Here is a 26313-nt window from a genome sequence, read left to right as displayed (position 1 = left end):
CTCATTCAGAATGTTTATGGCGGTATGTATCTCCGACAACGCATCTTCTACCCAAACTCGCGTGTTGTTGCTGATGATTAGCGCCAACTGACTCCAACTTTTTCCATTTTCTCGATTCCCTCAGTAACCTGGGATCTGGGGACTAGACGGGCAACTGGTACTGTATCGACATCTCTGCGCAGGGCTAGAGTCATCATTGACCGTGTTGCCTCAGCGCGCGAGCCAAAGTGTACACGAGACACCAGTTCAAGCAGGCACGTTAGCAAAAGCTCGTCCGCCGTCCTACCCCCCTCTTTCAGCCGTGCGGTTCGGAACAGATATGGGTCAAGGGAGCCAACAAGGTTATCTGCTCTGGAAGACTATGGCGGACATCGACCCACTCGCCAGCGATTGAACTGATCGATTGCAACTGAGGAGCTTGCAACTGAGGAGCTCGTCTTGCAACTGAGGAGCCTGTCGAGGGCGTGGGCTATCGGGATGCTAACGATCGCGGGTCAGCTTTCGTCACTAGGACAGCGATCTTACAGGCGCAGCCACAGGGGTGGGTATACAATAGCAGCGTAAGTGAGGACGGTTAGGTGGAGCCTCATGATCGACCCATTGGAAGCAGCATCCCCGCAAGAGAACTACCCCCCGGCACGTGTAGCTGCAGGCTTGAAACCAACGAGAGTGGCCGACATATGTACCTAGTAGATGCAGATGCCAAGGAATTCGAGGCCCTTGTTCTAGCGTCGATTGGAGTTGGAAACACGTCATGGCCAGGCTCTAGCTCTGGGTGGAATCTAGCTGGAATATGGCTGGAAAAATATTGCTGGAATGGATCCGAGCCAAGCGATCCAAGGCACGGCATACCGTTCCACGTCATGTCGATCAATTTGTAGACTGTCCATTGCCCACCATGCCAACTATCCGCAGCAAAGAACACTTGAACAGAACGCTAAAGATCAACCGCCAGTCATCCTGGTGGTCGCCGAGATGCATGAAACAACCATATACCCGAGAAGAAACAGATAGACCTAGACACAGTCCCAGAGAACCTGGTAGTCCAATTAACCCTACACTGCCAGAACGCGTCCATGCACGCGCTCATGCACACGCACCTCACTACCGCCCCCACTCGGCGGGATCCCACTCGTCACCAGACGTCACAGAGCCATCGCTGAACATGACGTCGTCAATGTCCCCGTTGTCGTCGTCCATGCCGGCATCAGGATCGAGAACGCCCTCGCGGCCGGCGGACCGCGCCACCCGCTGCGCAAACCGGAGTAACGCGTACCGCTCCGGGCGGAGCTCGGACGTATACCAGCTGGGATGTCAGACTCTTCCCAACCGCCTGCTTTACTCACTAGTTGACAGCCACAGCCAGACCACCACTGCCTTCCTCCTGCTCGACCTTGTGCCACCAATCGGCGGGCAGGTAGAGCGTATCACCCTCCTCGAGCTCCACGATGAGGGGCCGCACCTCGCCAGGCGGTATGAGGCTCTGCACCCAAGGGACTGGATGCGCGGGCTCGGGGTCGCGCTCAGGTTGCAACTTGCCGTCTGCGCCACGGACGAGGGTGGATGGCGGATGAAAATGTTCTGCCGTTAGCACCTGATGTCGGCGCAGGTACACACGCTCCAAGCACAGGCCCTCAATGGGGGATAGGAGCGTGAAGCGCTTAATACCGCTCAAAACATGGTAGACGTTCTCGTATCTTACGGTCAGCGGAATGCCGGCACTGCAAGGGTCATGGAAGGCAGGATGTTAATTGTACTTACGGGTCGTGATGGAAGGAAGTGGTGCTGCGATTGTTCCCAATCCACAAATTCACCGCCTCCGCCGTGCACCCTCGTCGCGTCAGCCACGCGGACGCCATGACGGTGCTGCCGAGCAACCCTCCGGCAGATCAGGGACTCACCCATCGCATCGCGCATCCACGGCACGTCGCGCTCAACCACCTGCTGGAAAGAGACGAGGTCTGGCTCGTTGCGCATTCCCGGTTGCGAGCGGTAAATGTTACCGTCCTGGGACTGGAGGTAGAGGGCCTCGTCGCTAGTTGTGGTGAGCTTTGAGAGGAAGGTGGCCATGGACATTCGCTCTTCCAGGGGTTTGACAAAGGTTGTATCCCCTGATCCAAGGGTCCGCACAGAGTCTGCCAGGCTGACGGTAAGCACTCATTCCTGATGGGTGCCGAGCAACCTCCAGACGGCCATTCTCCAACCTTCTTCCTCCGTCAAGAAGCATTCGACACCTGGTGGATGCTCACCCGTCGTCGGTGATGGCAATGGTAACCTCGGTCATATTACCGTGCAACTTTGTGTATGTCGCAGGCATGCGCCAGTCGTGGTCGACTCCCTCGCAAAGTGGGCTGTAGCCTATCGGATGTTAGTCATGGAGATCACTGCAGGGCTGGGAGGGGGAATGTGGAATCGATGGCCTGCTCTTAATGGCCTGGCATGAAGGCAGAGGTCGTGACACGAGTCGCCCAAACCTACCTCGGATAACCGTGGGATGAGACTTGGAGATCATCCGCAATGCTTCCAAAGCTGATGGGGGCTCATTGAGCTTGAAGGCGCTTGGGAATTGGAGGTCTGCTCGCATCAGTGGGTCTGTAATCGGGCATGAATACGGGCCGAGGTCAATCGGTAGATGGTGGTCGTCTGCAAAAAGGAGTTCAGGAGTAGTGAGCATGAACGCACCATAGTAGTCGGTTGTGAGGTCCTCGAGGTGAGCCTCGAGCGTGCTCGTGTCGAGGGCCATTAGCGAGAAAAGAGACGAGGAGGGAGTGAGAGAGATGCAGAGAGAGAGAGAAAGAGGAAGAGAAAGGGGAAGGAAGGAAGGTGAGATGAACAGAGTTGAGGTAGGGGTCTTCGCTGGGCTTGTTGGCCGAAGCTCAAGACCTCAACCTCGAGGGCGCTGTTGTTATGGACAACTTGGGTACAGGGGTTTTAAAGGGGGATGGGAGGCAGAGAAGGAAATCCGTCCACCCGCCTACCCATAGCCATAGAGGCGCCAGAATAAGGTCCCAGGCACAACCTATTCGCATCCCTTGTGTTAATTCGGGTCCTTGGGAACTCTGTATGAGTTTTGCGTTATGAGTATACGATATATACGAGGCTTGTGAGGAAAATCGCCTCCCAACCCACGTGGCTGGGTTCAAGTTAGTTGCTACATGCTACACTGAGTTCCCTCTGACGTAGTTACCGGATGCATCTTCCGCACACACTCCTACTCCTACTTCCTCTTCTTGACTCTTCCCTCATCTCTACTCATTTCAACTCCACACCACTCGTTACACTCTCACCTTCCTTGTCCCTTTTGGGCCAGTCCAGCATCCTTCCCAATTCCCAACATGTTGGTCCTCCTCCCCGTGGCCTTTGCGGCCACGCTCAGGACCTCCATCGCCCTTGACCATGGCCTCTCCCCAGACCCCAAGTCCCGCCCGTCACCACCACAAGTCACTGACGGTAACTTCTTGGCCACGGCCGCTAGCGCTCTCGTTGCAGTCGTCCTCTACATATTGCAGACCGTTCAGTCCGCCATCACCCTCGTGACCATTGACATACCAACGTGAGTCATAGACCATAGCACGTGTGACTTCTCTGACATGTCCAGCTCTGTAGTGCGCATGTTGCACTACTCGGCGACAATCTCTCTCGGCTTCCCTCACTTCGCGGCACTATTTATCGGCCTCGCTGGTGTGGTCTTCTTCTTCGTTCGCTACAGGGTAGGTGATCAAGACATGTATCCACACTTATCCACCAGTACCTCACTCGTTACACCCAACTCAAGGAAGCGGCGTGAGTCGCCCGCCTACAGACACGTGCTGATTCTGTGCAGCCTTCCTCCTCCTTCTCCTCCTAACCTTACAAACGACCTTCCTCTTCTTCAAGATTCCCTCGTCACCAATCCCGTGGGTCGCCCAACAAACCCCCTTCACGCCTATCTAGACGACTTCCTGTCCGCTATTCGTATCTTCGGCTATCTCGAGAAGCCCGTGTTTCACGAGCTGAGCCGGCACATCCAAACCCGCCGCCTTGCAGCAGGAGAGACGGTCGAGATCGGCGGCGGCGAGTTCTGGTGTGTCGTCGACGGCCATGTCCAGGTGGTACGTCGAAGAACAGCTATGTAGCCGCAATGCTGAATGCAGTACGCGCCTACTGGGCAGGAAAATCCGCCCTCCCCAGACCCATTCGGTCCGTCCTTCTCTAACGGATACAGCCTCCTGAACGAGGTCTCGACGGGAGGGACCCTCTCGTCTCTCTTCTCGATTCTATCGCTGTTCACCGAGGACATCAAGCTTCCTTGGGTTTCTGATGACAGCGAGAGAGACGGTGGATCACGCCGTCTGTCTCGCGCCAACTCAGACGTCAGTCAGTTAGATGGCAGGATCATGGGGTTAAGCATGACCCGGGACACGTCGTCGCACGGCAGCGAGACTCGGTCCCGTGAGTCCCTGGAGGTCGAGGACTCCAGACGATGCTCGGGGGATGATCCAGCTCGTGCCCGCTCGAACTCGATGAACACGGCCGATGGGACAGCAAGGCATTCGTCTCTGTCTCCAGAGCTGTCCTCAATTGACGGGCTCTACACGAACGGAGGCTCGCAATCACTACCGGGCACTACCCCTCAATCACCTGCCATCCCTCCAAACCGCATTCGCCCTGCGTTCAAGCAAAAGTACCAGCGCGAGCGGCGACAGGGCGGATTCGAGACGCCGGACTCGCGCCACCCTCGTACTCCGTTCAGTGCCGCGACCATCGAGGGTACCGTCGCGCGCGCGACTGTAGACAGCACCCTCGCAGTTATCCCAATCGAGGCGTTCAAGAAGCTCATACACAAGTTTCCCAAAGCCACTGGATCTATTGTCCAGGTCGTACTGGAGCGCTTCAGCCGTGTGACGTTCATGACTGCTCACAAGTTCTTGGGTTTGACCAAGGAGATTCTGCGCTCCGAGGCGACTCTCAACACTCTCGTCTCGTATCCCCTTCCTCGCGACTTCTACACTGGCGGAGGAATGCAGGCGTTGCGTGAGAAGTTCCAACCCGAGAGTATGCCTTCTCGCAAGTTTTCGACCACAAGTACCAGCGACTACTTCTCAGAGCAGCCAAGTCCCACTGTGAGAGCCCCCTCGCTTCCCTCGTCAACCCCTTACAAGTCCAATACTCCAGCGACGAAGGTGTCCCGTCTTCCCTCAAAGGAGCTGATTGACGACACGTACGAACATGACAACGACAGAATCGTCGCAAGTCCGGTGTCCACGTCTAGCATGCGCCCAAAGTCCAGGGGTTCAAGCAGTCCGAGGAAGATTGCCGCATCCGGGCTCACCATCACTCCTGTTCAGACTACTAAAGCTACCAAAGATGGGAGCCCAGTCCAGTCTGAATACTTCTCCCCACCACCGTCCTCAGCTCAACGCTCCAACACTTTCACTCGACAGGCATCCGCGATGCGCAAGGAAGTCACACCAGGAGACCTGGCCACAACGCACGGTCATGATGCCGATGTCGGCGACACATACTACCGGCCTCTCAAAACACCCGGACTTCCTCGCATGGATACATGGCGTGGGCGCACACCTGTCTCATCCAATTCCTTTGTCGGATCGAGACTGGATTCGGCCATCGACGACGAGGGTGATCTCCGTGAGGCTCTCGTCAACTGCATCGCCAAGTCGATTGGCCTCTTCCAGCCGGCGAACATTCAAATCGACTCCAGCCAAGGCCAGTCCTCCTTCGCTCCGTCTATGGCAATGTCTGCGCAGGGCTCACCCCTGTTCCACCCGGCCCAGCGCGCGATGCTCAACGGCCGCGCTGCTTTCGGGAACGTCCTTGACATGATGAATGCCTCGGGACCGGACAACAACAACGTCAGCGGCCTTCTCCGAGAGAGTCTTTTCAGGGCGCGTGTGGAGGAAGATGAGGGCAGCAGCGTGTCGGCCAGTTTCCGCGGGGAGAGCTCTCACGGTATCGATAGTGACGTTAACCAGAAGATTCTGAGGGACATGGGTGAGCGCATTGAGGTGCTCTACTTCAAGAAGGGTTCAACTCTGGTCAAGCAGGGGGAGCGTTCGTCTGGGCTCTACTATGTCATCGACGGCTTCCTCGACGTGAGTGCTTTCAGCCCTGCAGCATCATGGCCTAATGACCCGCAGGTTTCGATCAAGACGGCTGGTGACCCATGGGCTGAGGATCAAACTGTCAGCACTCAGATGTCCAAACGTCCCTTTGGTGCCGCTATGGGCCATCCTGAGCCCCAATCGCCAGGTTGGCAGCAGCCGCTTAAGAAGGATGAAGAGCAGCTTTTCACGGTCAAGGTGAGCCCATCACGTGGCAGGATCCCGCCCGCGGTGTGTCTGGTGGAAGTGTCCGTGCCAACCAGCGTACGCACAGTGGGCGAGGAAAGTGCCATCGCCAACACCGGCCCGTCGCACCCTCCTTCTGTTGCTGATAAACTGACTTCAGCCTGGAGGCCTTGCGGGATACCTGGCATCGCTGTGCGGAACCGAGTCCTACGTGAACATTACGTGAGCCGTCACCTTCACTGCGGGCTGACTAGTACAGCGCCAAGACCGACTGTTTTGTTGGCTTCCTTCCTCAGAGTGCCCTTGAGCATATCATGGAGCGTCGCCCCATTGTTCTCTTAACCCTGGCAAAGCGTCTCCTGTCTCTCCTCTCACCGCTTGTCCTGCATATCGATGCTGGGCTGGACTGGATTCAGCTGGATGCTGGGCAAATCTTGGTACTATTGGAGGTGAAACTCTGCTGACGAGCAGTATGAGAAAGGGGCCCAAGCTACGGACTTCTATATCGTCATCAACGGTCGACTCCGTTCGGTGGTCAAAAAGGCCGAGAGTGAGAGCGTGGACGTCATTCAAGAGTATGCCCAGAACGATTCGATTGGAGAGCTGGACGTCATGACCGGGCATTCCCGTTCGAACACAGTCCAGGCTATCCGAGAGAGTGAACTCGTCCGTATTCCGGCCGCACTCTTCGACGCCCTCAGCATGCGTCACCCAGCCACCACTGTCCAGTTCATGCGTCTTATCGCTGGCGAGGTACGCAAGCATGCCAACGAACAGCACGCCGCAATCCATCACGCCAGCAACATGTCATACGAGCTGCGTGCCGACATGAACTTGAGTGAGTGCAAGATCTGTTCCATCGTGGATAGTAGCTGAACAGACTAGAGACCGTCTGCATTCTGGGCAATAACCGCAACGTGCCGGTTGCACAGTTCGCAGCCAAGCTGAAGACGTCCCTCGAGGAGATGGGTGCTCCGGCGTCTTACCTTGACCAGGCGACAGTTATGAGACACTTGGGACGCCACGCGTTCACGCGCATGGGGTGAGTTGGTCGCATTGACGCAGCTGATCACTCAGTGCCCTCAAGATCGCTGGGTGGCTGTCCGATCAGGAGCAGCGGCATCGGGTTGTTCTGTATGTGGCCGACTCAACTCCGTCAAGCCAGTGGACCATGACGTGTGTTCGGCAAGCGGATCTGGTGCTGGTCCTCGGCATGGGTGATGACCCCTCCCTTGGAGAGTACGGTATGTTGAGCAGTCTTCCGAGCTGACACTTCTAGAAAAACTGCTGCTGGCCATGAAATCGTACGCTCGGAAAGAGCTCATCCTCCTCCACGACGACCGTACAGTCCCCCCTGGTTCTACCCGTCTCTGGCTCAAGGTTGGCTCAATGTTGATGCTAGCTGACGCTCCAGCATCGCCCATGGTTACAGGCACATTACCACGTCGAGATGCCTGGAGTCGTGACAACGTCCAAGCCTGGCAAGGTCCATGACCCAGCCGCGGTCGCCGCATTCAAGCACCTCCGCGAACGCGTTGAGACAAGCATCAAGAAGTACCGCGGACTGCGACCCCTTAACCGTCCTCGTCGACCACCGCACATGAATGACTTTGCACGCATTGCCCGTCGTCTCTGCGGCAAACAGGTTGGCGTGTGTCTCAGTGGGGGCGGCGCCCGCGGAATTTCGCACATCGGCATGCTCCAGGCGCTGGAGGAGTGCGGCGTCCCTGTAGACGCGGTTGCCGGCTGCTCCATTGGTGCCATGGTAGGCGGTCTGTACTCACGCGAGACCGACCTGCTGCAGGTCGTCGGTCGCCTCAAGCAGTTCGCCGGCCGTATGGGCTCTTTGTTCCGCATCCTGAGCGACGTGACGTACCCGTATGTTGCGTACACCACTGGCCACGAGTTCAACCGTGGTATCTGTGAGTACATTGGCCATGGCCGTGACTGTGCTGACGAGCACAGACAAAGCATTCTACAACACCCACATCGAGGACTTCTGGATCCCCTTCTACTGCAACTCGACCAACATCACTCACTCCCGTATGGAGATTCACCGCTCCGGTTACGCATGGTGAGCGGCTGACTATTTTCTGTGTGCTAACAACAGGCGTTTCGTTCGTGCGTCGATGACTCTGGCTGGCTTATTACCCCCTCTATCTGAGAACGGCATGCGTGAGTGGCATTGCTGTAAGGTTGTTGACGTCCAGTTCTTGTCGACGGTGGTTACATGGACAACACGCCAATTGGCCCCCTTCGCGCAAGCGGCATCCGCGACATCATCGTCGTCGACGTGGGGTCGATCGACGACACTTCGCCCCGTGTGTATGGCGATTCGGTGTCGGGTTGGTGGCTGTTTATCCAGAGGTAACATATATGGTCTTGGATTGAGCTGATTACAGATTCAACCCGTTCTCCAAGGCCTTGGTTCCCTCGATGACAGAGATCTCCTCTCGCCTTACATAGTGAGAGACTGTCGCGGCCCGCAAGCTAACCTATAGTGTGTCGAGCGTCAAGCAGCTCGACGACGTGAAGAACGACCCCAACTGCCTTTACATGGCGATGCCGGTGCAGCAGTTTGAGACGCTTGGCGGCTTCAAGCAGTTCCCGGAAGTTCGCCAGATCGGTCATGAAGCGGCGCGAAAGAAGCTGAAGGAGTGGTCACTCGCGGGCAGGCTTCCCAGAGGCATAGTGGACGGCTATAAGCCGCCGCAGCTGACGCGACGAGGCACGCGCGTTCGGCGCATGTCGATTTAATTTAGAGGCTCAATGTGTATAGACACATATATAGAGACAGCATCACACAATCACCGGACTCGCGACATGTACAACACTGCATAAATTGGACAATGAGTATAGATGGTGATAAGTTATGCTCACCCGAGGACGCTGGAGGGCACTGGCGAGATGCTCATGTGCTCGAGGCTTGTGCTTAGGCCCGCGTCGTTGAGGATGTTGCGTCTTCGGTGCTCGCCGAAGCTGCTGCCGCCCCTTGCCATGGGGAGGGGCCGCTTGCCGGCGCTAGTGGCAACGGGAATTCTTCCTGGCCCAAGCTCCTCGTCACCCATGCTCTCATCGCTCTCCTCCGCCTCGTCATCAGAGTCGTCCGAGTCCGAGTCGCCGCCAAGGTCAACCGCAACCTCGTCCCAAGTGCGGTACAGCGCCTCGACGAACTCACCGGAGCGAGGGAGGTCGTAGGGGTCGAACGGAAAGTAGCTGTCCAGCCCGGCATCGATGTTGGCCTGTCGTGCCGCGCGGGGTGCTGCGATGGAGGGCGCGCTGCGCTTAGTGTGGGCGTGCGTGTTCGCCTCGATGATGCTGAAGCAGTATGCGAAGCCCGTCGAGTGCGCGACCTTGGCAAACATGCTCACCACGCTGGGGTTGCAACCGAGAAGGGGGTTGAGTTCGGACGTGAGAGCGCGCTGCAGCACGTCCAGGTCGCGCATCCATTCGCGCCCACTCGTAAAGTCCATCTCCATCTCGCCAGCGACCTCATCGTCGGCCGTGAGCGCACGCCATCGGAAGCAGAAGATGACCATAGCGGCCTGGCAGACGGCGTAGAAGAGGGACAGCTCGTCGGGTGCGACACGGCGATTCTTGGACTGCGCTTGCGCGAGCTTGCCATCAACGTAGGCGAGGAGGTACTGGAGAACGGTACGGGCCTGCTCGTCGCTCACGAAGCGCGCACGCGTCACGAGTGAGCCGATGTACACTGCCGCGGCGGTCCGGTGAGCGAGGGGGACAGGCTGTGTGGGTGATGGGGTAGGGGTGTCGCTCGCATACAACGCAAGCGAGACGAGGCGGTGGAGGAAGAGGTCGGCATGTGCGGGGCTGAAGCTCGAGCAGAGGAACAACGTGAACGGAAGATGCTGGGTGGCGCTCGTCGGCAGGATTTGGCGGGAGAAGAGGTTGAGCAGCGTCTGAAAGTGGGCGAGGCTCTGTGCAGGCGTCGGCGGCGTCCGCGCCATTCCCGTGATGCTAGTTGGAGTGGCGGGTGTCTGGGGCAGAGGGGTGGACGAGGCGCTGGGCGTCTCTGAGGGTACGGCAGACATGTCACGTGCCGCTAACTCCGCAGCAGGGACGTGCCGTGTGCCGCGCATGCTCTCGTCGAGGTGGGTGAGGAAGTAGACGAGCATGCCGTCCAGCTTCTGGCGCATCAAGCGCAACATTTCACGGCGCTTCTTGCGGTGTTCGGTCGTGTCCACGTCGTCATCGCTGTCACGCTCCTCCTCTGAGCTTATGTCGTCGGGGTCAATGTCCTCCCCATCGTCGCTCTCGTCGTCACTGTCCTCATCGTCCCCGGCGACGTTCTGGTCGATCAGGAGGTCAAATGGATCGCCGCGATCACGCACGCCGCCCTCCTCGTCGTCATCGTCGTCGTCATCGTCGTCAGCGCGGTTCGTGATCTCGACATCGATGCGGAGCATGCGATCGACGAGCGAGCTCCACACCCTTGCACCGAGCTCGGGGCAGTACTCGATGAGCTCGCAGCAGTTGCGCACCCATGTCGTCTGCACGACCTCCGGTTCGCGCTTGTTGGGCGCCGAGCGGTTCAGGATCGGCTGGAGCAGGTTGGGAAGGGTTGGGATGAGGGCAAGCATATGTGAGATGAGAAGGTGATGCCTGGCGTGGAAAATGCGCCGCGTGACAGGCGTACTGGACACCGAGGGTTGTGGTGGTTCTGCTGTCAGTTTGGTCAAGCCATTAACACTGGTAATGCAAGACTTACGCCATGTGAGACCGCGGACGGCCATAGCGACGATGTCACGCGCCCACCCAGGGTGGGCCGAGACGAGGACGCCACAGAAGCCGATGTATGACTTGACGAAGCGGTCGTCGGCGGTCGCCCAGGGAAGGTTGACGATGGCGCCAACGAGCGCATGGTGCACTCCGATATCGATGAGTGAGACGTGTGCCGTGAGTGCGCGCAGGAGCGGGAGGAGAGGCGGGAGCTGTGGCGTTGATGAACCAGGGAGGGGGAGGAAGTGGGAGAGGAGGTCCGAGTAGTTGTGGGTGTTGCCTTCGAGAGACTCCTTGAGCGCGCGGGGAACGAAGACGCCTATGAGCTGGCGCTGGAATGCCTCTCTCTCTTTCGCCTCGCGACGGTCCGACGTCGACGGCAGATCACGACAGTCACCTCCCACACTCCGTGTCCTCCTCGACTTCTCCGGAACGTCAGCATCGATCCGCCGCCGCTTGCCCTGCATGCTCGTCGCGCGGGGGACGAGGACGTCTCGCGACATGTTGTCGAGGATTGGTTGGAAGGGAGGCGGACGTTTGAGCTTGGGCTGTGGGCGCGGCGTCCTGGAGGTGTGAGATGACGACCAGGACGGCGATGAGAGAGCCTGGGGCATGCCGTCTGCTTCCCGGATTGATGAATGGGAGCTGTGGGGTGGGGAGAGGTGGAAAGACGGTGGACCAGAAGATGTGAGTGGGGTTGGGGTGAGATAGATGTCTTGTTGGAATGGATACGTTGCGAGACTTGAGATGGTGGTGAGTCGTGTGAGGTGAGGCGAGACGCATCTCGATGCCAACCTTCCCTGTAAGATCCCGGAAATCTGAATTGCTTGATATTGAGTGGCAAAAAATTACACGTAAGAGAAACCACGTGGTAATTGATTTCGGTGCCTGTCTCCTCTTGTGATCAAGACCGATTATCAATGTAAGACGGGCCGAATCACCTCCACCAACCTCCACCAACCTCCAACCGACCTCAACCACCTCCACCCACCCAAGAGTTGGTACTCGTTGTTGGACTTGGGCTGTGCTCTATGTGTCGCACGCCACGTATCTATTCTTCTCTTCGTCACTATTACCCCCCTCTTTCCTTTCTTTTTTAACTCTACTCTCACCGCTTCTACCAACATGGTCGCTTCTCTCGCAGCACTCGCGCTTCCTCCGCTCCCCGAGTTCCACCTTGCCTCGCTTCCCCCTATTGCGGACGACGCGCTCAAGCTTACTGTCTTCACGCACTCAAGTTGGCACCGGTCTATCCGCAACGCCCAAGCTTTGAGACCCGATTATCAGCTCCCCGGGGATTATGAGAAGCTCGAGCACGTCGGTGACACAATCATGGGGGCCATGGTCACTCTCCTCCTCCAGGACCTCTATCCCAACCTTCCTTCTGGTTCAGCGACCGTGCGTAGACTTTCCTCATGCTACGCTGCTGACATCAGATGCTCAAGGCCCACCTCGTCAGTAACGAGACCCTCGCGCAGATCTGCAAGCGCGAGGGTCTCATGGAGAACCTGCGCGCGGCCCCGTCGACGCTCTACACCGTCCAAGGCCAGGTCAAGGCGCAGGCGTCCGTCTTCGAGGCGTACATTGCTGGTGTCTTCTATGACTTCATCTGCAGCCCCGTGCCCGGCGGATACAACGATGACGACATGTCTGTTAGGGTAACCGTCGACGGCGAGTCGGCCAGAGACGACCTGAGCTCGTACGGCATGGTTCTCGACGAAGTGAGCACCACTTGAGGACCGCTCATACCACCTCTCCACGCGAATTGCTAACTCCAGGCCAAGAGCGTTGACCTCCACCAGGAGGAAGGCTCTGCCAACGGAGACAGCACGCCACCAGCTGACCGTCTTCGTTCCTTTGCCTCACGCACCAGCCGCGCCCCAAGCCGTGCAGCGTCAGTCACCCCCGCTACCGACGCGGTCGAGTCGCTGTACCAGCCCACGGCCCCTCCCACTCGCCTTCCGCCGCTCGACGATCCGCGTCTGCGCACCAATGGCCAGGCAATGGACTACGTCGCACATTTCTTCCGGCCGCTTTTCACTCCCGTCGCTCACTTCGCCTTCAAATTTATGCGCGAGAAGGCCGAGGAGCTCGAGAACACCAAGGGTGCGAGAGGAACCGACGAGCCCCTCGACGACGCACTTACGGCCGGAGCCGCCGCCGGCCTCAACACCTACTGCATGCAGGTGGAGAGACAGATGCCGCAGTACAGCTACATGTCCAAGGACACCGATACGTGGGAGTGTGAGTGCATCGTCAACATCAACGGCGCACAGTACGCGTCCGCAGCCATGCGCAGAACTAAGAAGGCCGCTATGGGCGTAGCTGCGTGGAAGATCGGCAAGCAGCTCGGGCTCGGCTGGGCACGTGTCGAGTAGGCTGTCGCGCGAGAGACCGGTGTGGGGCATAGGCCAGAGGGCGCGGAGCCGAAGCGCCCGTTTTCGTAGTTCTATCTGTTAGCATCATCATCATCATTTCCGAGTTACCTTAGTGTGTATGTATTGCATCCATACCATCATCGTTTCTCAAGGTCCGCTGCGAGTTTTCGCGTCCGTTCTGCTCGCGCACCACGCCCGAGCCCATCCTCAACCCGCGCAAGTACCCGCAACGCGCGCACGCGAAGGCGGGGGATATCATCTAGCCACGCCGGGCGCTCCTCCACCCCAGCATCTCCGCGATCAAGGCGTTTCATGACCTTCATGAGCCGCTTACACTCCCCCTCGGCGACCCTGGATTCAGCCTCAGCAGCCGAGAGGTTGGGCGGTAGGACGGCGAGGTACGCGTCAGCCAGAAGGATGCGGGTTGAGAGGAGCGCAGTGGGGTCGGGGCGGGGGCGTCGCGAGCTTGGTGCTGTGTCGGGTGTGGAGTCTCCCTCGCCCTCAGAATCTGCTGCAGCTCCCGTAGCGGCAACCACTGCACCCGAATGTGACGTAGGCGCTCGTGCTGGCGCCGCCGCACCGCCGGCAGCCTCGCGCGCCTTCTCGAGGAGATGCACCTTTGCGCCGAGGAGCTGGACGCGGACCGCGGGGTTGGTCTCTGCATTGAGCGCCGTGTCAACCACGCCGACGGTCAGGAATGGCGAGGAGAGGATGGGTACCTGGCTTGATTGTGACATGGCGATCAAGATTTTGTGGATTGGGCAGATGCAACACTGAACCCCTGGATGGACGCGACTGATCTTGCCACTCAGTTGGCCTCCACTTCTGGATCATCACCCTCATTGTCCAGATACCAATGGTGACGCAACGTACCCCGAGACTACAGGGTCATGCACTTCTGCCTCCTGCCTTGTCTGCATGCAATGCATGATACATACGATACAAACATGCCTGTCAGAGACAGACCACAAGACCCCACGCCACTTGCAACACAGTGTCCGGAGAATATCAGCTTATTATAGTTGGGTCATTAGAGGCGGCGCACGCCGCGCTTGACAGCAGTCTTGGGCTTGGGCGCGGTCTTGACCGCAGGCTTGGTGGACGCAACGGCAATCTTGAGCGCAGGGGTGAGGTCGGTGGGCGCGGGGCTTGACTCCTGGCGGTCGCTGTCACCCAGCGGGGCACGCGACGGAAGGGCGCCAGCGCGAGTCGGAGACGACGATAGGGAAGAGGGGCTGGACGATTTCGGAGCAATTGGAGGGCGGGGGAGGAGCGGGTCTGCGCGCTCAGCTGTGGCGCCACGGAACGGAGCAGGTGGGATCTGGTATCAGCACATCGGCACAGACTGTGGGGTCTGACTGTGACTCACCTTGGGTGTTGCATGGATACCCGTGATGAGCTTGGCGTACTGTTGTCAGTCAGCTGCTCCAGAGGCGGCCCACCTTGCAGTACCCGTCGTAGTCCTCGTTGAGCTGCTTTCCCGCCTCCTCGTCAAGAGCGCTGTCAGGGTTCGGCACGATCAGGAGGCACTTGATGACCTGTTGTGAGCTACAACTCAAGACAATTTAGCTCACGGTGAGGACATGTCCGACGCCGTAGTCTTTCCTCCATCCCTTCTTGAGCGTGTCAACACAGATCTCTCCCTTCTTCGAGATGTTGGGGTGGAAGATCTTGGTCGCCATGGTGCCTGCTGTCAGCTGTGGCCAGCCTGAATTGAGCTCACACTTGGGAGGAAGGTTGGGGTACTCGGGTCCAAAGTCGAAGAGGACCTTGAAGTACCCGCCATCGTACGGCGTTCCCGCTGCTGTCAGCTAATTTCAAGTCCGTGAAGCTGGGCTGTTGGTGGACGTCTGGGCGCTCTGGCGCTCAGGGTTTGAGGGATCGAGGGAATACCAAGGGAGAGGGAACCAAACATCGCAGTACTCACGCGGACCAGCTACCCAACCTTCAATGGCCGAGATGTCGTCCTCGTCAACGGCGACGCGGACACCTTCAGGAGGCGAGTTGCGAAGGGTCACAAGCTCGCGCGAGAGCAGGCGGAGGGCTTGTGGTGTGAGGGCCTGGGGTTAGGTGCCGGGGGGAAACGCACGAGCTAGACAGTGAGGCGTCGCGCGATCTAGTCGTCCCATTGCCCCTCATGGTGTTCCTCCGATAAAGAAGCAACACAACGTGAAGGCGTGGCATCTGCTCGCACGAGACATGGTTGCCGACTGGGACAGCCACCGATCGTGAAGACAGCGAGCGCAGTGTGCCCACTGCCCGCTGGACTGGTTGATCGAGGTGCCGATAGGCTAAGACTGACCATGTTTAAGGTAGTTTTGGAGAGTGAGAGGTAGAGAGGAAGATGACGAGAAGAGGATCAGAGGAGAAGAGTGATGTTGATGTAGGATGTAGGTGTTGGCTGCAACCCTATGTGATGAACTGAACATTACTGACAGGACCTCACAAGACAATTAGGCAATTAGGCAAGTAGGCAATAGGCAACAGGCTACCACCTGCGTCATTTCAAAACAAGCCACACGGAGATACTAGTTGACGGCAGTAATGCCGCAGAGTGGCATTCCTTTACAGCATCTTGTTTGTCTGCCATGGATCCATTGTTGGCCTGTCATCAGAATCCATACATATTCTTGCATGATGGTGGGTCGCAACGAATTAGCTGCTGGAAAGCAACCCGAGAGTGAGGTGCGTAATCGAGCGACAGGGGTTTCACGCATGTGCGAGCCTCACAACCATTTCAAGTGTCACTTGTCGAATTCTCGGAAGCTTGCACATGTGTGACAATGGCGGTGAGGTCGGCGTGGTGTGGCCCGGTTATCGCCGGTGGCAGCTCTGGACTTGTAGAATAGATGCGCCGAGCTCTTGACAGTGCCGTGTGGAGTCCCTAGTACGACGCCGTTGTGCCTGTGCCTCTGGGTTCTCGGTGCTTGTTTAGCTCTGGGGAGCCCACCGGGCGGAAGTGCACGTCGATGCAGTTTTACGGGGTGTTTTTTTTTCATCGCCAGCAGCGACATGCGAAGTATACACAGCGTGCGGGGCATGTGGAGCGGCGTGTGTAACGGGGATGATGAGGGACACAGCTCTGGCAGTTGTAAGGTGAGGGTTGTGTGCGGCTTACATCGCTTGTTGCCCTATCAGCGCATCTTATCAGCCAAAGTGATCGACGCCACAGGGGTAACCTTCCCCTAAAGCCCCAAAGGTTAAAGGAAGTGCCGCACAGCACCACACTTTAATGTCACAACTACTCTTTGCCCATTCCACAACCCCATCGCCATGCACAACGGGAGACTACCCACGCACAGCGGGCATTCGCGGCACACTTCGTCGGGATCGGCAACAGATGCGCTCGGCGCTATCCTCTCCTCGGCGCTCGCGACACCCCGTCGCTCTTCCACCCCAACACCGAACAAGGCCAAGACGCGACACTACGTGATCCCCTTTGTCGTGCTCTTCCTCATCGTGTTTGCGAGCGCGACACAGACTGAGACGGCATCCTACCTCGCCTCTTATTACGGCTTTGACAAACCGTATTTTGGCTTCTTCGTCACCCACTCGACCTTTGCCCTCGTCTTTCCCGTCCACTTTGGACTGCTGGTTCTGTTCAATCGTACTCCTAGAACACGGGTTGAGCGCGCCAAACAACTCCTCCGCAATCTCCGCTCTGTTCTTGCAGACCAGCTCGGCACCACTCCCCGATGGCGGCAGCTCGCGCGCCCGCTCATGGCGAAGATCATCCCCCTCACTACCCTCATCTCCTTCCCCGCCATCTGCTGGTTTGTCGCTATGGCCTTCTCCCCGGCCATGGACATTACCGCCATCTACGCGACGTCTGCCTTCTTCGCCTACTTCTTCTCACTCCTGCTTCTCGGAACGAGATTGACGCGTTTGACGCTCTTCGCGATCGCCGTCGCGTTTGCTGGCGTCTTGGTCCTCACTTTTGCGGGCGCCGGTAAGGTAGCAGACGAAGGCGACAAGCGGACGGGTACGCGGCGCGTGATCGGCGACGGAATCATGGTCATCGGTGCCATCCTCCTCGGCCTCTACGAGGTCGTGTACAAGATGGTGCTGCCTGAGAGCCAGGGCGGCGCGACCCACGCACACAACCCGGCCGACGACATCACGCGCTACTCGGCGGTGGCGGTTGATGATGACGTTGGGGTCGAGAGTGAGGCGGAGAACGACTACGCGCTCGGCACCGCCGCTCCCCAGCCCCAGGCACACACGCCGTTGCTCCCCAAAGTGAGCAGCCGGCCTGCGTCCCCAGTCCTCGGAGGGTTAGCCGGAGTCATTAGTCCCGTGCACTCGCGCACGCACACCCCGGCACACTCACGCTCCCATTCGGCATCGCACTCGCGCGCCGCTTCACATCCTCCAACACCGATGCGTGCACCGCCGCATATTGTCCCACGACTCCCAACCGCCTTCCACTCCAACTTCCTTACGTCCTTGATTGGCGTGGCGACATTTGTGCTTTTCTGGCCACCGCTCCCCTTCCTTCACTTGACCGGGTGGGAGACTTTGGAAGCCCCTCCCAGTTGGGGCCTCATGGCTGTCGTTGCCGTCGGTGGCTCCATCTATAATGCTGGTCTTATGATCCTAATCGGGATCTGGGGCCCGACGACAAGCTCAGTCGCCAACCTGCTCACTATTGGCGTCGTTGCCGTGTTTGACGCCGTTTGGATGGGACACGTCCCGGATCTCCAGACGATACTGGGCGCTGTTGGAATCGCTGCCGGCTTTGGATTGCTGTTGTGGGAGGGCGAAGAGGACTAGACATGGATTGTGAGAGGTGTGTGAGATGATACAGTAGATGGCAGACTGGCATTAGCATCTGTAATATTAGCAGTGGAGGGATTCGACATGTGTAGTTGGTCGCACCAGCAATGATCCAAAGGTGCTTCAATGGCCTGACGTTGTAATCTGAAGTGTACTCTGTGACTCTCTAGTAGTGCGACCCGTGAGGTCAGGACTGGCCGAGCATGGCCAAGGAATTGTTCAGTCTCGACCCCGTCATCCATCAGATCCAGCTCGCATCCGATGCGTGTCAATGAGACATGCGTAAACATACATATAGACAGGGTTCATGTAGTGGACATAATACGTAGTCGACATCATTTGGTTGGCAGCAGGGCCAATGATACTGGAAACAAGGGTGTGAGGATATCGGCTGCTTGACGATGTGCTCTCCATGTTGTGCGTCCGTTCTATCACAGCTTCACATGTGGGTGGCATGTCGGTTATGCAGGCAGGCCGTTACGCAGGCACAGATGCAGGCGGAGGCACAGGCTGCATCAACCTCTCAATCCACTTGTCCATCTTGATGTTCTTACCCTCGATGCGGACGATGAAGGGGTGGTCTAACAGTTCTGCGGGCTTCGGGCGCTCAGTGGGATCGCGGGTGAGGCTGAGGTTAGCTGTGCTCGTCTCGAGGTGGGCATTGCTATTCACCACAGGGCCATAAATCCGCGGATATCATTTGACCAGATCACGCCGATCTCTGGACTGTCGATCATGGTCGGCGCAGGTTCAAGGACGTGTTGGATCAACTCGATGGGGCCAAGATTGCGCTTCCCATAAGCGTACTTGAGATGCGCGACCTCGTACAGCGTCAGGCCGAACGACCATACGTCCGAGACAATCGAATAGGGTAGATTGTTAAGGCGCTCGGGTGCCATGAAGTATGACGTGCCCGTGTAGGTCCCGGCGTGCGATTCGACGAGCTCGCCCGACACGCCGAAGTCACACAGCTTGACTTCGCCATCGATCGTGACGAGGATGTTGCTCGGCTTGATGTCGCGATGGATAATGTTCCTTCCCTTCAGGTAGTCGAGGCCGCGGAGGACCGATCGGGAGATGTAACCTAGCACGTGCTCCGAGCACCGCAGGTTGCGCGCCTGGAGTCTACCGATAATAGTTTCGAGCGAGCCGGCCTCGCAGTATTCCATGAGGATGCAGATCTGCGTGTTATGGTCCGCGAGGAAGGCCCCGTATTGCTCCACAATGTAATCAGACGAGGTCGTCGATAGGAAAGCCAGTTCACGGACAATCTGCCTGTGGATAGCAGGGTCAGGTGTGCGTGCAATGGTCTGACTATCAGCCTCAGTTCGCTAACTGTACGACTGTCGCATACTCACCTTGCGAGCCATGATCGAGCCGTTCTTCATGGATCGCACCAGTTCAACAGCGCCACCAGCGCCCTCTCCCAAGCTTCTGATGACCACAAGATCCGAGGCATCAATAGCAGTAACCTCGTTGTCGTAAATCGACGACGGCCGGCTGCTGTTGCGACTGCCATGGCTTTGACTGAGGTGTGGATCAGGAGTTGAGGAGTTCAGGGCCATGTCACGTGCAATCGGAGGCTTTGGCGTTGTGGTGCGGTTGAACCGCTGCACTCCCTCGCGAATCTGTTCCATCTGCTCGTCGTTCTTTCCCATCTGCCCGTCGCTCTGGACCTGTGAACGGGCCCCGCCTGACTTGGGCCTCACGGTCTCGGTGCCTGGCCTTGGTGTTAAAATGCCGCTCACACCGTCTTCATCGTGCTCCATGAGCTGCTGCCCTTCAATGACAAGTCGTGGGAGACCAGCCGATGCCGGAGTGGGCACCGACATCGACCGGTTGCCAGGAATCATCCCGGGCGAGAGAGTGGACAGCGCGAGTATGGGTGCGGTGGAAGTCTGGGCGAGGGTTGGGACAGCCGGCTCGGTGACGGAAGCAAGTGTGAGTTTCGGGCGAGATGGAAGTCCAGGCAGACGTCCAGTCGATGCGAGTGAGGGAAGCGCGCGAGTGGGTCTCATGTTGAGTGAGGGGAGCCCACTAGTCGTGTGCCAACCGCCCTGCCCTCCCTGGTCAACCACGATGCCAGCTGCAAGTCAGTCTCCGAGGTCTACATCCGGCTGGCTGACGTGGTTCGCCTGCATTTGAAGGCAGGATACCAACGCCTACTCGACTCTATGACCTCTGAAGCGCGGACCCACTGCGGGTCGAGGGGCGCGTTCCTGGAGCCTGCGCGCTCCGGACCAGTGCAACGTCGAATAGCTCCCAGGTCAGGTGGGCACAAGACTCACGGACGTTGCCCTCGGGGATATTGACGCGTGGAGGTGGAGGAGCAGCACGCATTGCATGCGTGGAATATTGAGAGTGTGCACCATTCTGGTAGTATGATGGGGGGCTTGGCACGCCATTGGAGGCAGGGTTGGTGTTGGGGTTTGGGCGGGCACCCCCCGGTCGGCGCTTGGTAGACATTGGTGAAGCGGGATGAGTTGATGAGGAAGTGGGGATGTTAGTCGAGGTCGAGTATGCCTTATGCGTCTTAATTAGATGTAACAGGAGAGGCCGAGGTTGAGAGTGATGAAGAGAAGAGTTAGGATTTGAGAGTTAAGAGCATGGAGGATTGAGTCATGGAGGATGGATGATGATTGTGGTTGTGCACAGGTCGGGGGAGTGATATGTGGGGATAGGGGGAAGGGGGGCGAGAGGGTGACAGGGTGGCGGTGGCTGTGTGGCTTTGTGGAGGCAGGCTGCAGCTTGACAGCTGGGGGTTCCTTACAAGAGTGGCAAGATCGGCTAATAGCTTCCTGTATAAAGGTAAAGGTGTAATGTAATTACATTCAATCAGAAAAGGGCTCATTAAGCAGTGCAATCAGTGCCATTAATGCAATCATTGTACAGCTTCCAGCCTCCGTACCTAAGTCCAGTACTCCATTTCCTTCTTCTCATTTTTCCTAAAGGCGATACGAGGCCCGATACGGGATTTATGTTTACTTAATGTTGTCACGTTGGGCACTCCGGAGGAGCCGAAGCAATGGTCGTTCCGGCATGTTCTCTGGTGTATAGTGCATACTGACATGGTACGACTTTGGACAAATCATGTACATCTGTAGCTGTAGCTCTGTAGATCGATACCCTCAGCCCGGCGCCGCCCACACTTGTTATGATGGGCGGATGAGATCGGCCTCGCATGCTTCCCACCGACCAACGGTGAGCTGGGACCACTCAAGCGCTATGTGGCGTTGTGCATGGACCTGGCTCCGCACCGCTTGCTGGACTGCTTGTTCCCTCACTCGGCTCATCCGGCTCACCCCCACGGCCCGCCACGGCCTTGGCACTCAGCAAACGCAAACGCCTACAAGTGCCGCAACTCTCGACTTGGGATTGTGCACCGGTCTGCACCATCTCCTAGAAGGATCCATCGCAGTTGATCAATCTCTGGAGAGTCAAGGCCTGGCCCGCTGGGGATCTTGGGTATTTGGCAGCTTCGCCAGTGATAAGAGCCACGTGGAGGGACGAAAGCGCACCTCCACCGACATTTCGGCATTGTCAGCTCTCCTTCATGTCCCTCACTCACCCCATTCATACCGCGTCTCAAGATGGCCAGCCATATTGTGAGGTCAAAGATAGCAGCGGTGGTACCATTGGCGAGTTCGGCAAGAGTATCGACAGTCCGTACCAGCCGCGCTCTTACGTCCCCTCCCTCCCGCGGCTTCCATCGCTCGGCAATGCTTGCACATGGTAACCCCCTGGTACGTTACATATGCGGGAGAAGGGGTTGGGTGGGTGGTAGGGAGGGAGATGGGGGCTGGGGCTCGATGGGAAATGAGGAAGAAAAATGCTATCAGGTGGTAGCTACTCACAGCCTTCCCTCCCATAACTGCTGACACCAGGGGATCCCCGTCCGCGACCCCAACCCAGCGCCGACGATCCCACGCCGCGGTGGTCCTCCTCAGCGTTCCCGTATCCGAAGCGTGAAGCAGATTGTCGTCGTCGCGTCAGGCAAGGGCGGCGTGGGGAAGAGCACAGTCGCGGCCAACCTCGCGCTTGCCCTCTCCCAAACCTCACCGCTAGGAAGAGCACCTCGCGTCGGCCTGCTTGACCTGGACATTTTCGGGCCAAGTGTACCGAAGCTGATGGGCCTCGAGAGTGCTGGCGAGCCGGCGCTGAGTGACCGTGAGCTGAAGGATTTGTTGGAGCTGACTTCAGACAACAAGCTCCTGCCCTTGCAGAACCACGGCATCTCCACCATGAGCATCGGGTACCTCCTTCCGCCAGGGGACACTCCTGTCGCCTGGCGTGGACTCATGGTTCAGAAGGCGGTGCAGCAGCTGCTCTTCGACGTCGAGTGGTCGTCGGGTGAGCAGGAGCTCGACGTTCTTGTAATCGACATGCCTCCTGGCACAGGCGACGTGCAGCTCTCTCTCGGTCAGCTCGTCGTCGTCGATGGTGAGCTCAGAAGTACCCTGCCCAGCTGATTCCAGGTGCGGTTATCGTCTCGACACCACAGGACGTCGCTCTCATCGACGCGCGCAAGGGCGTGGCCATGTTCAACAAGGTCAACGTGCCTATCATCGGCCTCCTTCTTAACATGAGCCATTTCATCTGCGGGAGCTGCGATGCGCCGCACCAGCTGTTCGGTAGCCCGGACAAGTTTGTGCGTGCCGCCGACGAACTCAAGTTGGATGTCCTTGGTGCGTGCGGCTGATGTTTGTGGCTTTGGGACTGACGGCAGGCGAGGTCCCCCTCGTTACGACTGTGTCGGACGGAGGTGACGCCGGGCGCCCTGTCATGGTGCAGAGTGAGAGGACGGGGGAGGCGGTGCGCGCGGTCATGCGCAGCGTCGGGGAGAAGGTGTGGAAGTGGCTGCTAGCTCGGCCACAGGAGAACCATGGGGTGCGGGGTTGAACAGATCGTAGACAACATGGGGGTTAGCAGCGCATGGCATCTTGCACATCGAGGGTAGCGGTGGCGGCAGGTGGGGCGTTCCCAAGCTTCTTTCGCCTCATCAGTCAAACTGGACGTCATGTCAGGATCCACACGCTGCCCCATCTGGCCCCTTCCTTGCAATTGCCGCGCAGCCAGAATACATGCTTCTGGCCCAAGTCGTTCCTGTCCATATCAACCGCATCCACTACTGATGTGCCACCGCAGTGACGTGCGCCGCGCGCTACGACCACAACTTTATCATGCAATGCGGTCCATCCTATCCTACAAACCCCCGAGAAAAAGTTACTCCTTGGTGGCGCGGGTGTAGACGAGCTGGGCGTTGTGGTGGACGACACGCTTGATGAGGCCCTCCTTCTCGAGGTGGGCGATGGCGCGACGAGCGAGCGAGCCGTTGACCTTCATGCGGTCGATGAGAACCGACTGCGAGATGATCTTGTAGGTCGGGACCTCCTTCATGATGCGGTCGCTGCGATCAGCACAAACCAATATTAGTAGACTCACAAGATCGGCTTGTCGAGGACGACGGCGTTGTTGGCCTTGTCCTTGACCTTGCCCTTGGACCACTTCTTCTTCTTACTGTGCTGTCAGCAACGTCCAATAAAGTGGGCAAAACTGCGACGCGGTCTGGCTGGTGTTCCTTGGGGTTCGAGCGATGGCTCGGGTGTCGTGGCCGACTTCAAGCCGACCAAAGCATAGTCCACAACCTGGCCACTGATGCCTCCTTTCCAAAGCTCGACAACGCCAGCCATTCTTCGCGAGCGTTCGTGTACAGTCGAGAAAAACTCACCCAGCCTTGGAACCGGCCTGGGCAGCGAGGGCCTTCTGGGCCTTGGACTTGACCTGGGGAGGCATTCTGGGGTCAGTTCATCCTCATCGCCGAGTGCGCGCCAACAATCGCGACGTTTACGCGGGCAGTCGAACGGTAATGTGGCGGCGGTGGGTGTGGGTGTGTGGGTATGGGCGTTGGCTTCGTGGAGCCGAAATCTGCCACTCTCTATGTGAACTTGCACACATCCACTGCCGAGTGCCCTCCATTCGCAAACGCCACCGCCATGATCACTGCCAACGTAGTCGTGCCCGCGCCGTGTCGTCGCGATGTCGTCGCGTAGTCGTTGTCGATGCTCACTTTGTTGAGGTCTGGAGAGAAGAGGAAAGGAATCGACGACACAAGCACCTGATCCACCAATTCGGCAAGCGGAGGCAAATCCGTATTACAATTTCGTCCAGAAATACTTCCACGTGCGCAATCCCGCTAACGCCGTTAAGGAAGGGGATGTGGCGACTTTCCGCTGTCCAAAATTACCGAGCTGCGCGTGCTGGGTCGGGATAACGCATCGGCGCATATTCGCAGTGCTGCAAGTCATGCACGTGTATCGATTATATACGGAAAGCATTGCATGCAGCTTGCAAGTGACGTCTGGTGTATTGGCACCAGTATCTATTCCCCCGAGCCTTCTGATGAACAAGGTCGTCTGTGTGACGGTATTTAGCTTTAACCATCAGGCCATGCACCCGCAGTCCCTGGTTCGATTCACTACCGGAGCTGCCAATTGAGGCTGGTTGGCTGTTAAGAGAACTCGGTGTGGTCATGGTTTACCATGGCTTCCGTCGACTAGCTGCGATTGAGCGAAGGGCCTGGCAAATTTGAGTGGGCTTCGGACCACAAGCATAGAGCCCCCTGTTCCGATTTCTAGTCAACGATGCCCAGTTGTACCGACAAAGATACATTATACCCATGCTTGGCCGGGCGATTGGGCAACTGGAGTGCTAACCCTTGTCACAACTGTGATCGCTAGCACTAGAAAGTCACTACTATGACCGCTTCGGGTGATGAAGACCCTCATCACTTTGATATTATCAATTCTTTTGATATCCGCCTCTTCTTTACTCGAGCAATCATAAGTACAGTTGTCTCTATACTTAAGCCCAGTCACTTGTCTCCTGGAGAATGCGCACAACCTCCTCCAGTCCCGCGAGGTCGTCATCGTTAAACGTGCAGAGCACAGTTGAGTCGAGATCGAGCACGCCTACTACTCCTTCGACGCCGTTCAGTCGCAACGGCAACACAATCTCCGACTTTGTCTCGCCATCACATGCTGTCGTCAGCCACTGGGTGGCCCACTGGGTGGCCCACGACATCCGCGCGAACTCACCGATGTGGCCAGGGTATGCCTCGACATCTTGAACCACCACGCCCTTTTCGCTGACATACGCATCAGCGCACACGCCTCGCCCAGCCCTGGGACTGATCGTCACACATGCAGGTCGACCGGCGTAGGGTCCAAGAACGAGGTTCGCCTCGCCGGCTGGATGTACGTAGAATCCGCACCAGTTCACGACAGGCGTAGTTCCACCCTCCAGCAATCCGTAGAGCGGAGTGCCAAGATACGAGTGGTACAGGAGGGCGGAGACCTGGGCCAAATTCGACACCCAGTACCTATGTCCGTCGAGAAGAGCGCGCAGTTGCTCGTGGATGTGAGCGTAGAACTCCTTCTTTCTGGACGTCGGCTTTCACGCATGGTGAGATGAGCAATGGAGACAGAGTGGAGAGTGTTTGCATGCCCACCTAAATTGCTGGGATTACTCAGCTGGGCTGAGTCTCAGCCATGGCACACTGACGTTGTGATCTCCTCAGGGACTAGGCTAGAGTCTGCGTGAGGCATCTTCAGTGTTGAGAGCGGAGAAGGTGGTGATGTCAATTTAGAGAAGGGACGACGAATATGATACTGGAAGCTGGAAGCTGGATTATGACTCTAGTCGTGACATGGAAACGCGTCATGACGAAATAGCCCACCACACCCAATCACCCAATCACCCACCCTATCAAGATTGTCACCTCAATCCGAGGCATGCAAGCAAGGCATGTATAATCAGGCACCGGAAGCACCGGATCGAGGCCGGAGTGAGTCGCGTCGAGGGCGGAGATCTATTCCTTGTCCACCCTTTATTATTTATTTTCGCTCCCACGCATAGGCTGGATTGACTTATGCTGAGTAGGCACCTCTTGCAGAGCATGCTGGGTGTGGGATGGGCCAACCGTGCACCCATTCACTTTGTCCCCCTCACCCACTCCACTCCAACTCCCGGGGTCAGTGCTCAATCCTCATCCAATTCCCCTTCTCCTCTTACTCTCCTTCTTCTCTTCCGCCTCTACATCGACGTCAACTGGCTTTTCTCTCTGTCCGAGGTAT

The 26313-nt window shown here is 57.7% G+C and overlaps 11 protein-coding genes across 11 annotated transcripts; 4 read left to right on the top strand and 7 right to left on the bottom strand.

Moving 5' to 3' along the window:
• Window positions 1–1104: 1104 nt before the first annotated feature.
• On the bottom strand, window positions 1105–2743 carry CcaverHIS019_0311480 (uncharacterized protein; the record flags this gene model as incomplete). Its single annotated transcript, XM_060599672.1, has 8 exons — window positions 1105–1306; window positions 1347–1581; window positions 1618–1697; window positions 1762–1831; window positions 1902–2143; window positions 2250–2358; window positions 2479–2574; window positions 2683–2743. The coding sequence occupies 8 exons, from the start codon at window positions 2741–2743 to the stop codon at window positions 1105–1107; spliced, it is 1095 nt and encodes a 364-aa protein (XP_060456343.1).
• Window positions 2744–3335: 592 nt separating this feature from the next.
• NTE1 (uncharacterized protein) lies at window positions 3336–9044 on the top strand (the record flags this gene model as incomplete). The annotated part of the gene is made up of 18 exons (XM_060599671.1): window positions 3336–3553; window positions 3599–3710; window positions 3749–3783; window positions 3824–4091; window positions 4134–6092; window positions 6138–6299; window positions 6448–6509; window positions 6547–6724; window positions 6759–7125; window positions 7173–7329; window positions 7365–7531; window positions 7567–7667; window positions 7702–8209; window positions 8253–8361; window positions 8398–8462; window positions 8498–8654; window positions 8690–8752; window positions 8789–9044. The coding sequence occupies 18 exons, from the start codon at window positions 3336–3338 to the stop codon at window positions 9042–9044; spliced, it is 4944 nt and encodes a 1647-aa protein (XP_060456342.1).
• Window positions 9045–9163: 119 nt separating this feature from the next.
• Window positions 9164–11530, bottom strand: RRN3 (uncharacterized protein; the record flags this gene model as incomplete). Its single annotated transcript, XM_060599670.1, has 2 exons — window positions 9164–10968; window positions 11017–11530. The coding sequence occupies 2 exons, from the start codon at window positions 11528–11530 to the stop codon at window positions 9164–9166; spliced, it is 2319 nt and encodes a 772-aa protein (XP_060456341.1).
• A 622-nt stretch (window positions 11531–12152) lies between these two features.
• On the top strand, window positions 12153–13405 carry CcaverHIS019_0311450 (uncharacterized protein; the record flags this gene model as incomplete). Its single annotated transcript, XM_060599669.1, has 3 exons — window positions 12153–12425; window positions 12464–12748; window positions 12806–13405. The coding sequence occupies 3 exons, from the start codon at window positions 12153–12155 to the stop codon at window positions 13403–13405; spliced, it is 1158 nt and encodes a 385-aa protein (XP_060456340.1).
• Window positions 13406–13542: 137 nt separating this feature from the next.
• On the bottom strand, window positions 13543–14142 carry CcaverHIS019_0311440 (uncharacterized protein; the record flags this gene model as incomplete). Its single annotated transcript, XM_060599668.1, has 1 exon — window positions 13543–14142. The coding sequence occupies one exon, from the start codon at window positions 14140–14142 to the stop codon at window positions 13543–13545; it is 600 nt and encodes a 199-aa protein (XP_060456339.1).
• A 293-nt stretch (window positions 14143–14435) lies between these two features.
• On the bottom strand, window positions 14436–15710 carry CcaverHIS019_0311430 (uncharacterized protein; the record flags this gene model as incomplete). The annotated part of the gene is made up of 7 exons (XM_060599667.1): window positions 14436–14726; window positions 14775–14813; window positions 14848–14943; window positions 14980–15092; window positions 15129–15206; window positions 15333–15465; window positions 15708–15710. The coding sequence occupies 7 exons, from the start codon at window positions 15708–15710 to the stop codon at window positions 14436–14438; spliced, it is 753 nt and encodes a 250-aa protein (XP_060456338.1).
• A 968-nt stretch (window positions 15711–16678) lies between these two features.
• CcaverHIS019_0311420 (uncharacterized protein) lies at window positions 16679–18178 on the top strand (the record flags this gene model as incomplete). The annotated part of the gene is made up of 1 exon (XM_060599665.1): window positions 16679–18178. One exon carries the CDS (start codon window positions 16679–16681, stop codon window positions 18176–18178), a length of 1500 nt encoding a protein of 499 aa, XP_060456337.1.
• A 480-nt stretch (window positions 18179–18658) lies between these two features.
• Window positions 18659–20521, bottom strand: MKK1 (uncharacterized protein; the record flags this gene model as incomplete). Its single annotated transcript, XM_060599664.1, has 4 exons — window positions 18659–18809; window positions 18854–19491; window positions 19540–20267; window positions 20470–20521. The coding sequence occupies 4 exons, from the start codon at window positions 20519–20521 to the stop codon at window positions 18659–18661; spliced, it is 1569 nt and encodes a 522-aa protein (XP_060456336.1).
• Window positions 20522–21900: 1379 nt separating this feature from the next.
• Window positions 21901–23080, top strand: CcaverHIS019_0311400 (uncharacterized protein; the record flags this gene model as incomplete). Its single annotated transcript, XM_060599663.1, has 5 exons — window positions 21901–21924; window positions 22066–22348; window positions 22382–22621; window positions 22657–22866; window positions 22908–23080. The coding sequence occupies 5 exons, from the start codon at window positions 21901–21903 to the stop codon at window positions 23078–23080; spliced, it is 930 nt and encodes a 309-aa protein (XP_060456335.1).
• Window positions 23081–23404: 324 nt separating this feature from the next.
• Window positions 23405–24722, bottom strand: RPS25 (uncharacterized protein; the record flags this gene model as incomplete). Its single annotated transcript, XM_060599662.1, has 5 exons — window positions 23405–23588; window positions 23624–23698; window positions 23910–23975; window positions 24249–24259; window positions 24720–24722. The coding sequence occupies 5 exons, from the start codon at window positions 24720–24722 to the stop codon at window positions 23405–23407; spliced, it is 339 nt and encodes a 112-aa protein (XP_060456334.1).
• Window positions 24723–25042: 320 nt separating this feature from the next.
• Window positions 25043–25785, bottom strand: YKL069W (uncharacterized protein; the record flags this gene model as incomplete). The annotated part of the gene is made up of 3 exons (XM_060599661.1): window positions 25043–25218; window positions 25276–25619; window positions 25742–25785. The coding sequence occupies 3 exons, from the start codon at window positions 25783–25785 to the stop codon at window positions 25043–25045; spliced, it is 564 nt and encodes a 187-aa protein (XP_060456333.1).
• Window positions 25786–26313: the final 528 nt, after the last annotated feature.

This window comes from Cutaneotrichosporon cavernicola, assembly GCF_030864355.1.
Source record: "Cutaneotrichosporon cavernicola HIS019 DNA, chromosome: 3".
Lineage (NCBI taxonomy): Eukaryota > Fungi > Basidiomycota > Tremellomycetes > Trichosporonales > Trichosporonaceae > Cutaneotrichosporon > Cutaneotrichosporon cavernicola.
The sequence above is the reverse complement of the archived record's forward strand: the minus strand, read 5'-3'. Positions and strand labels throughout refer to the sequence as shown.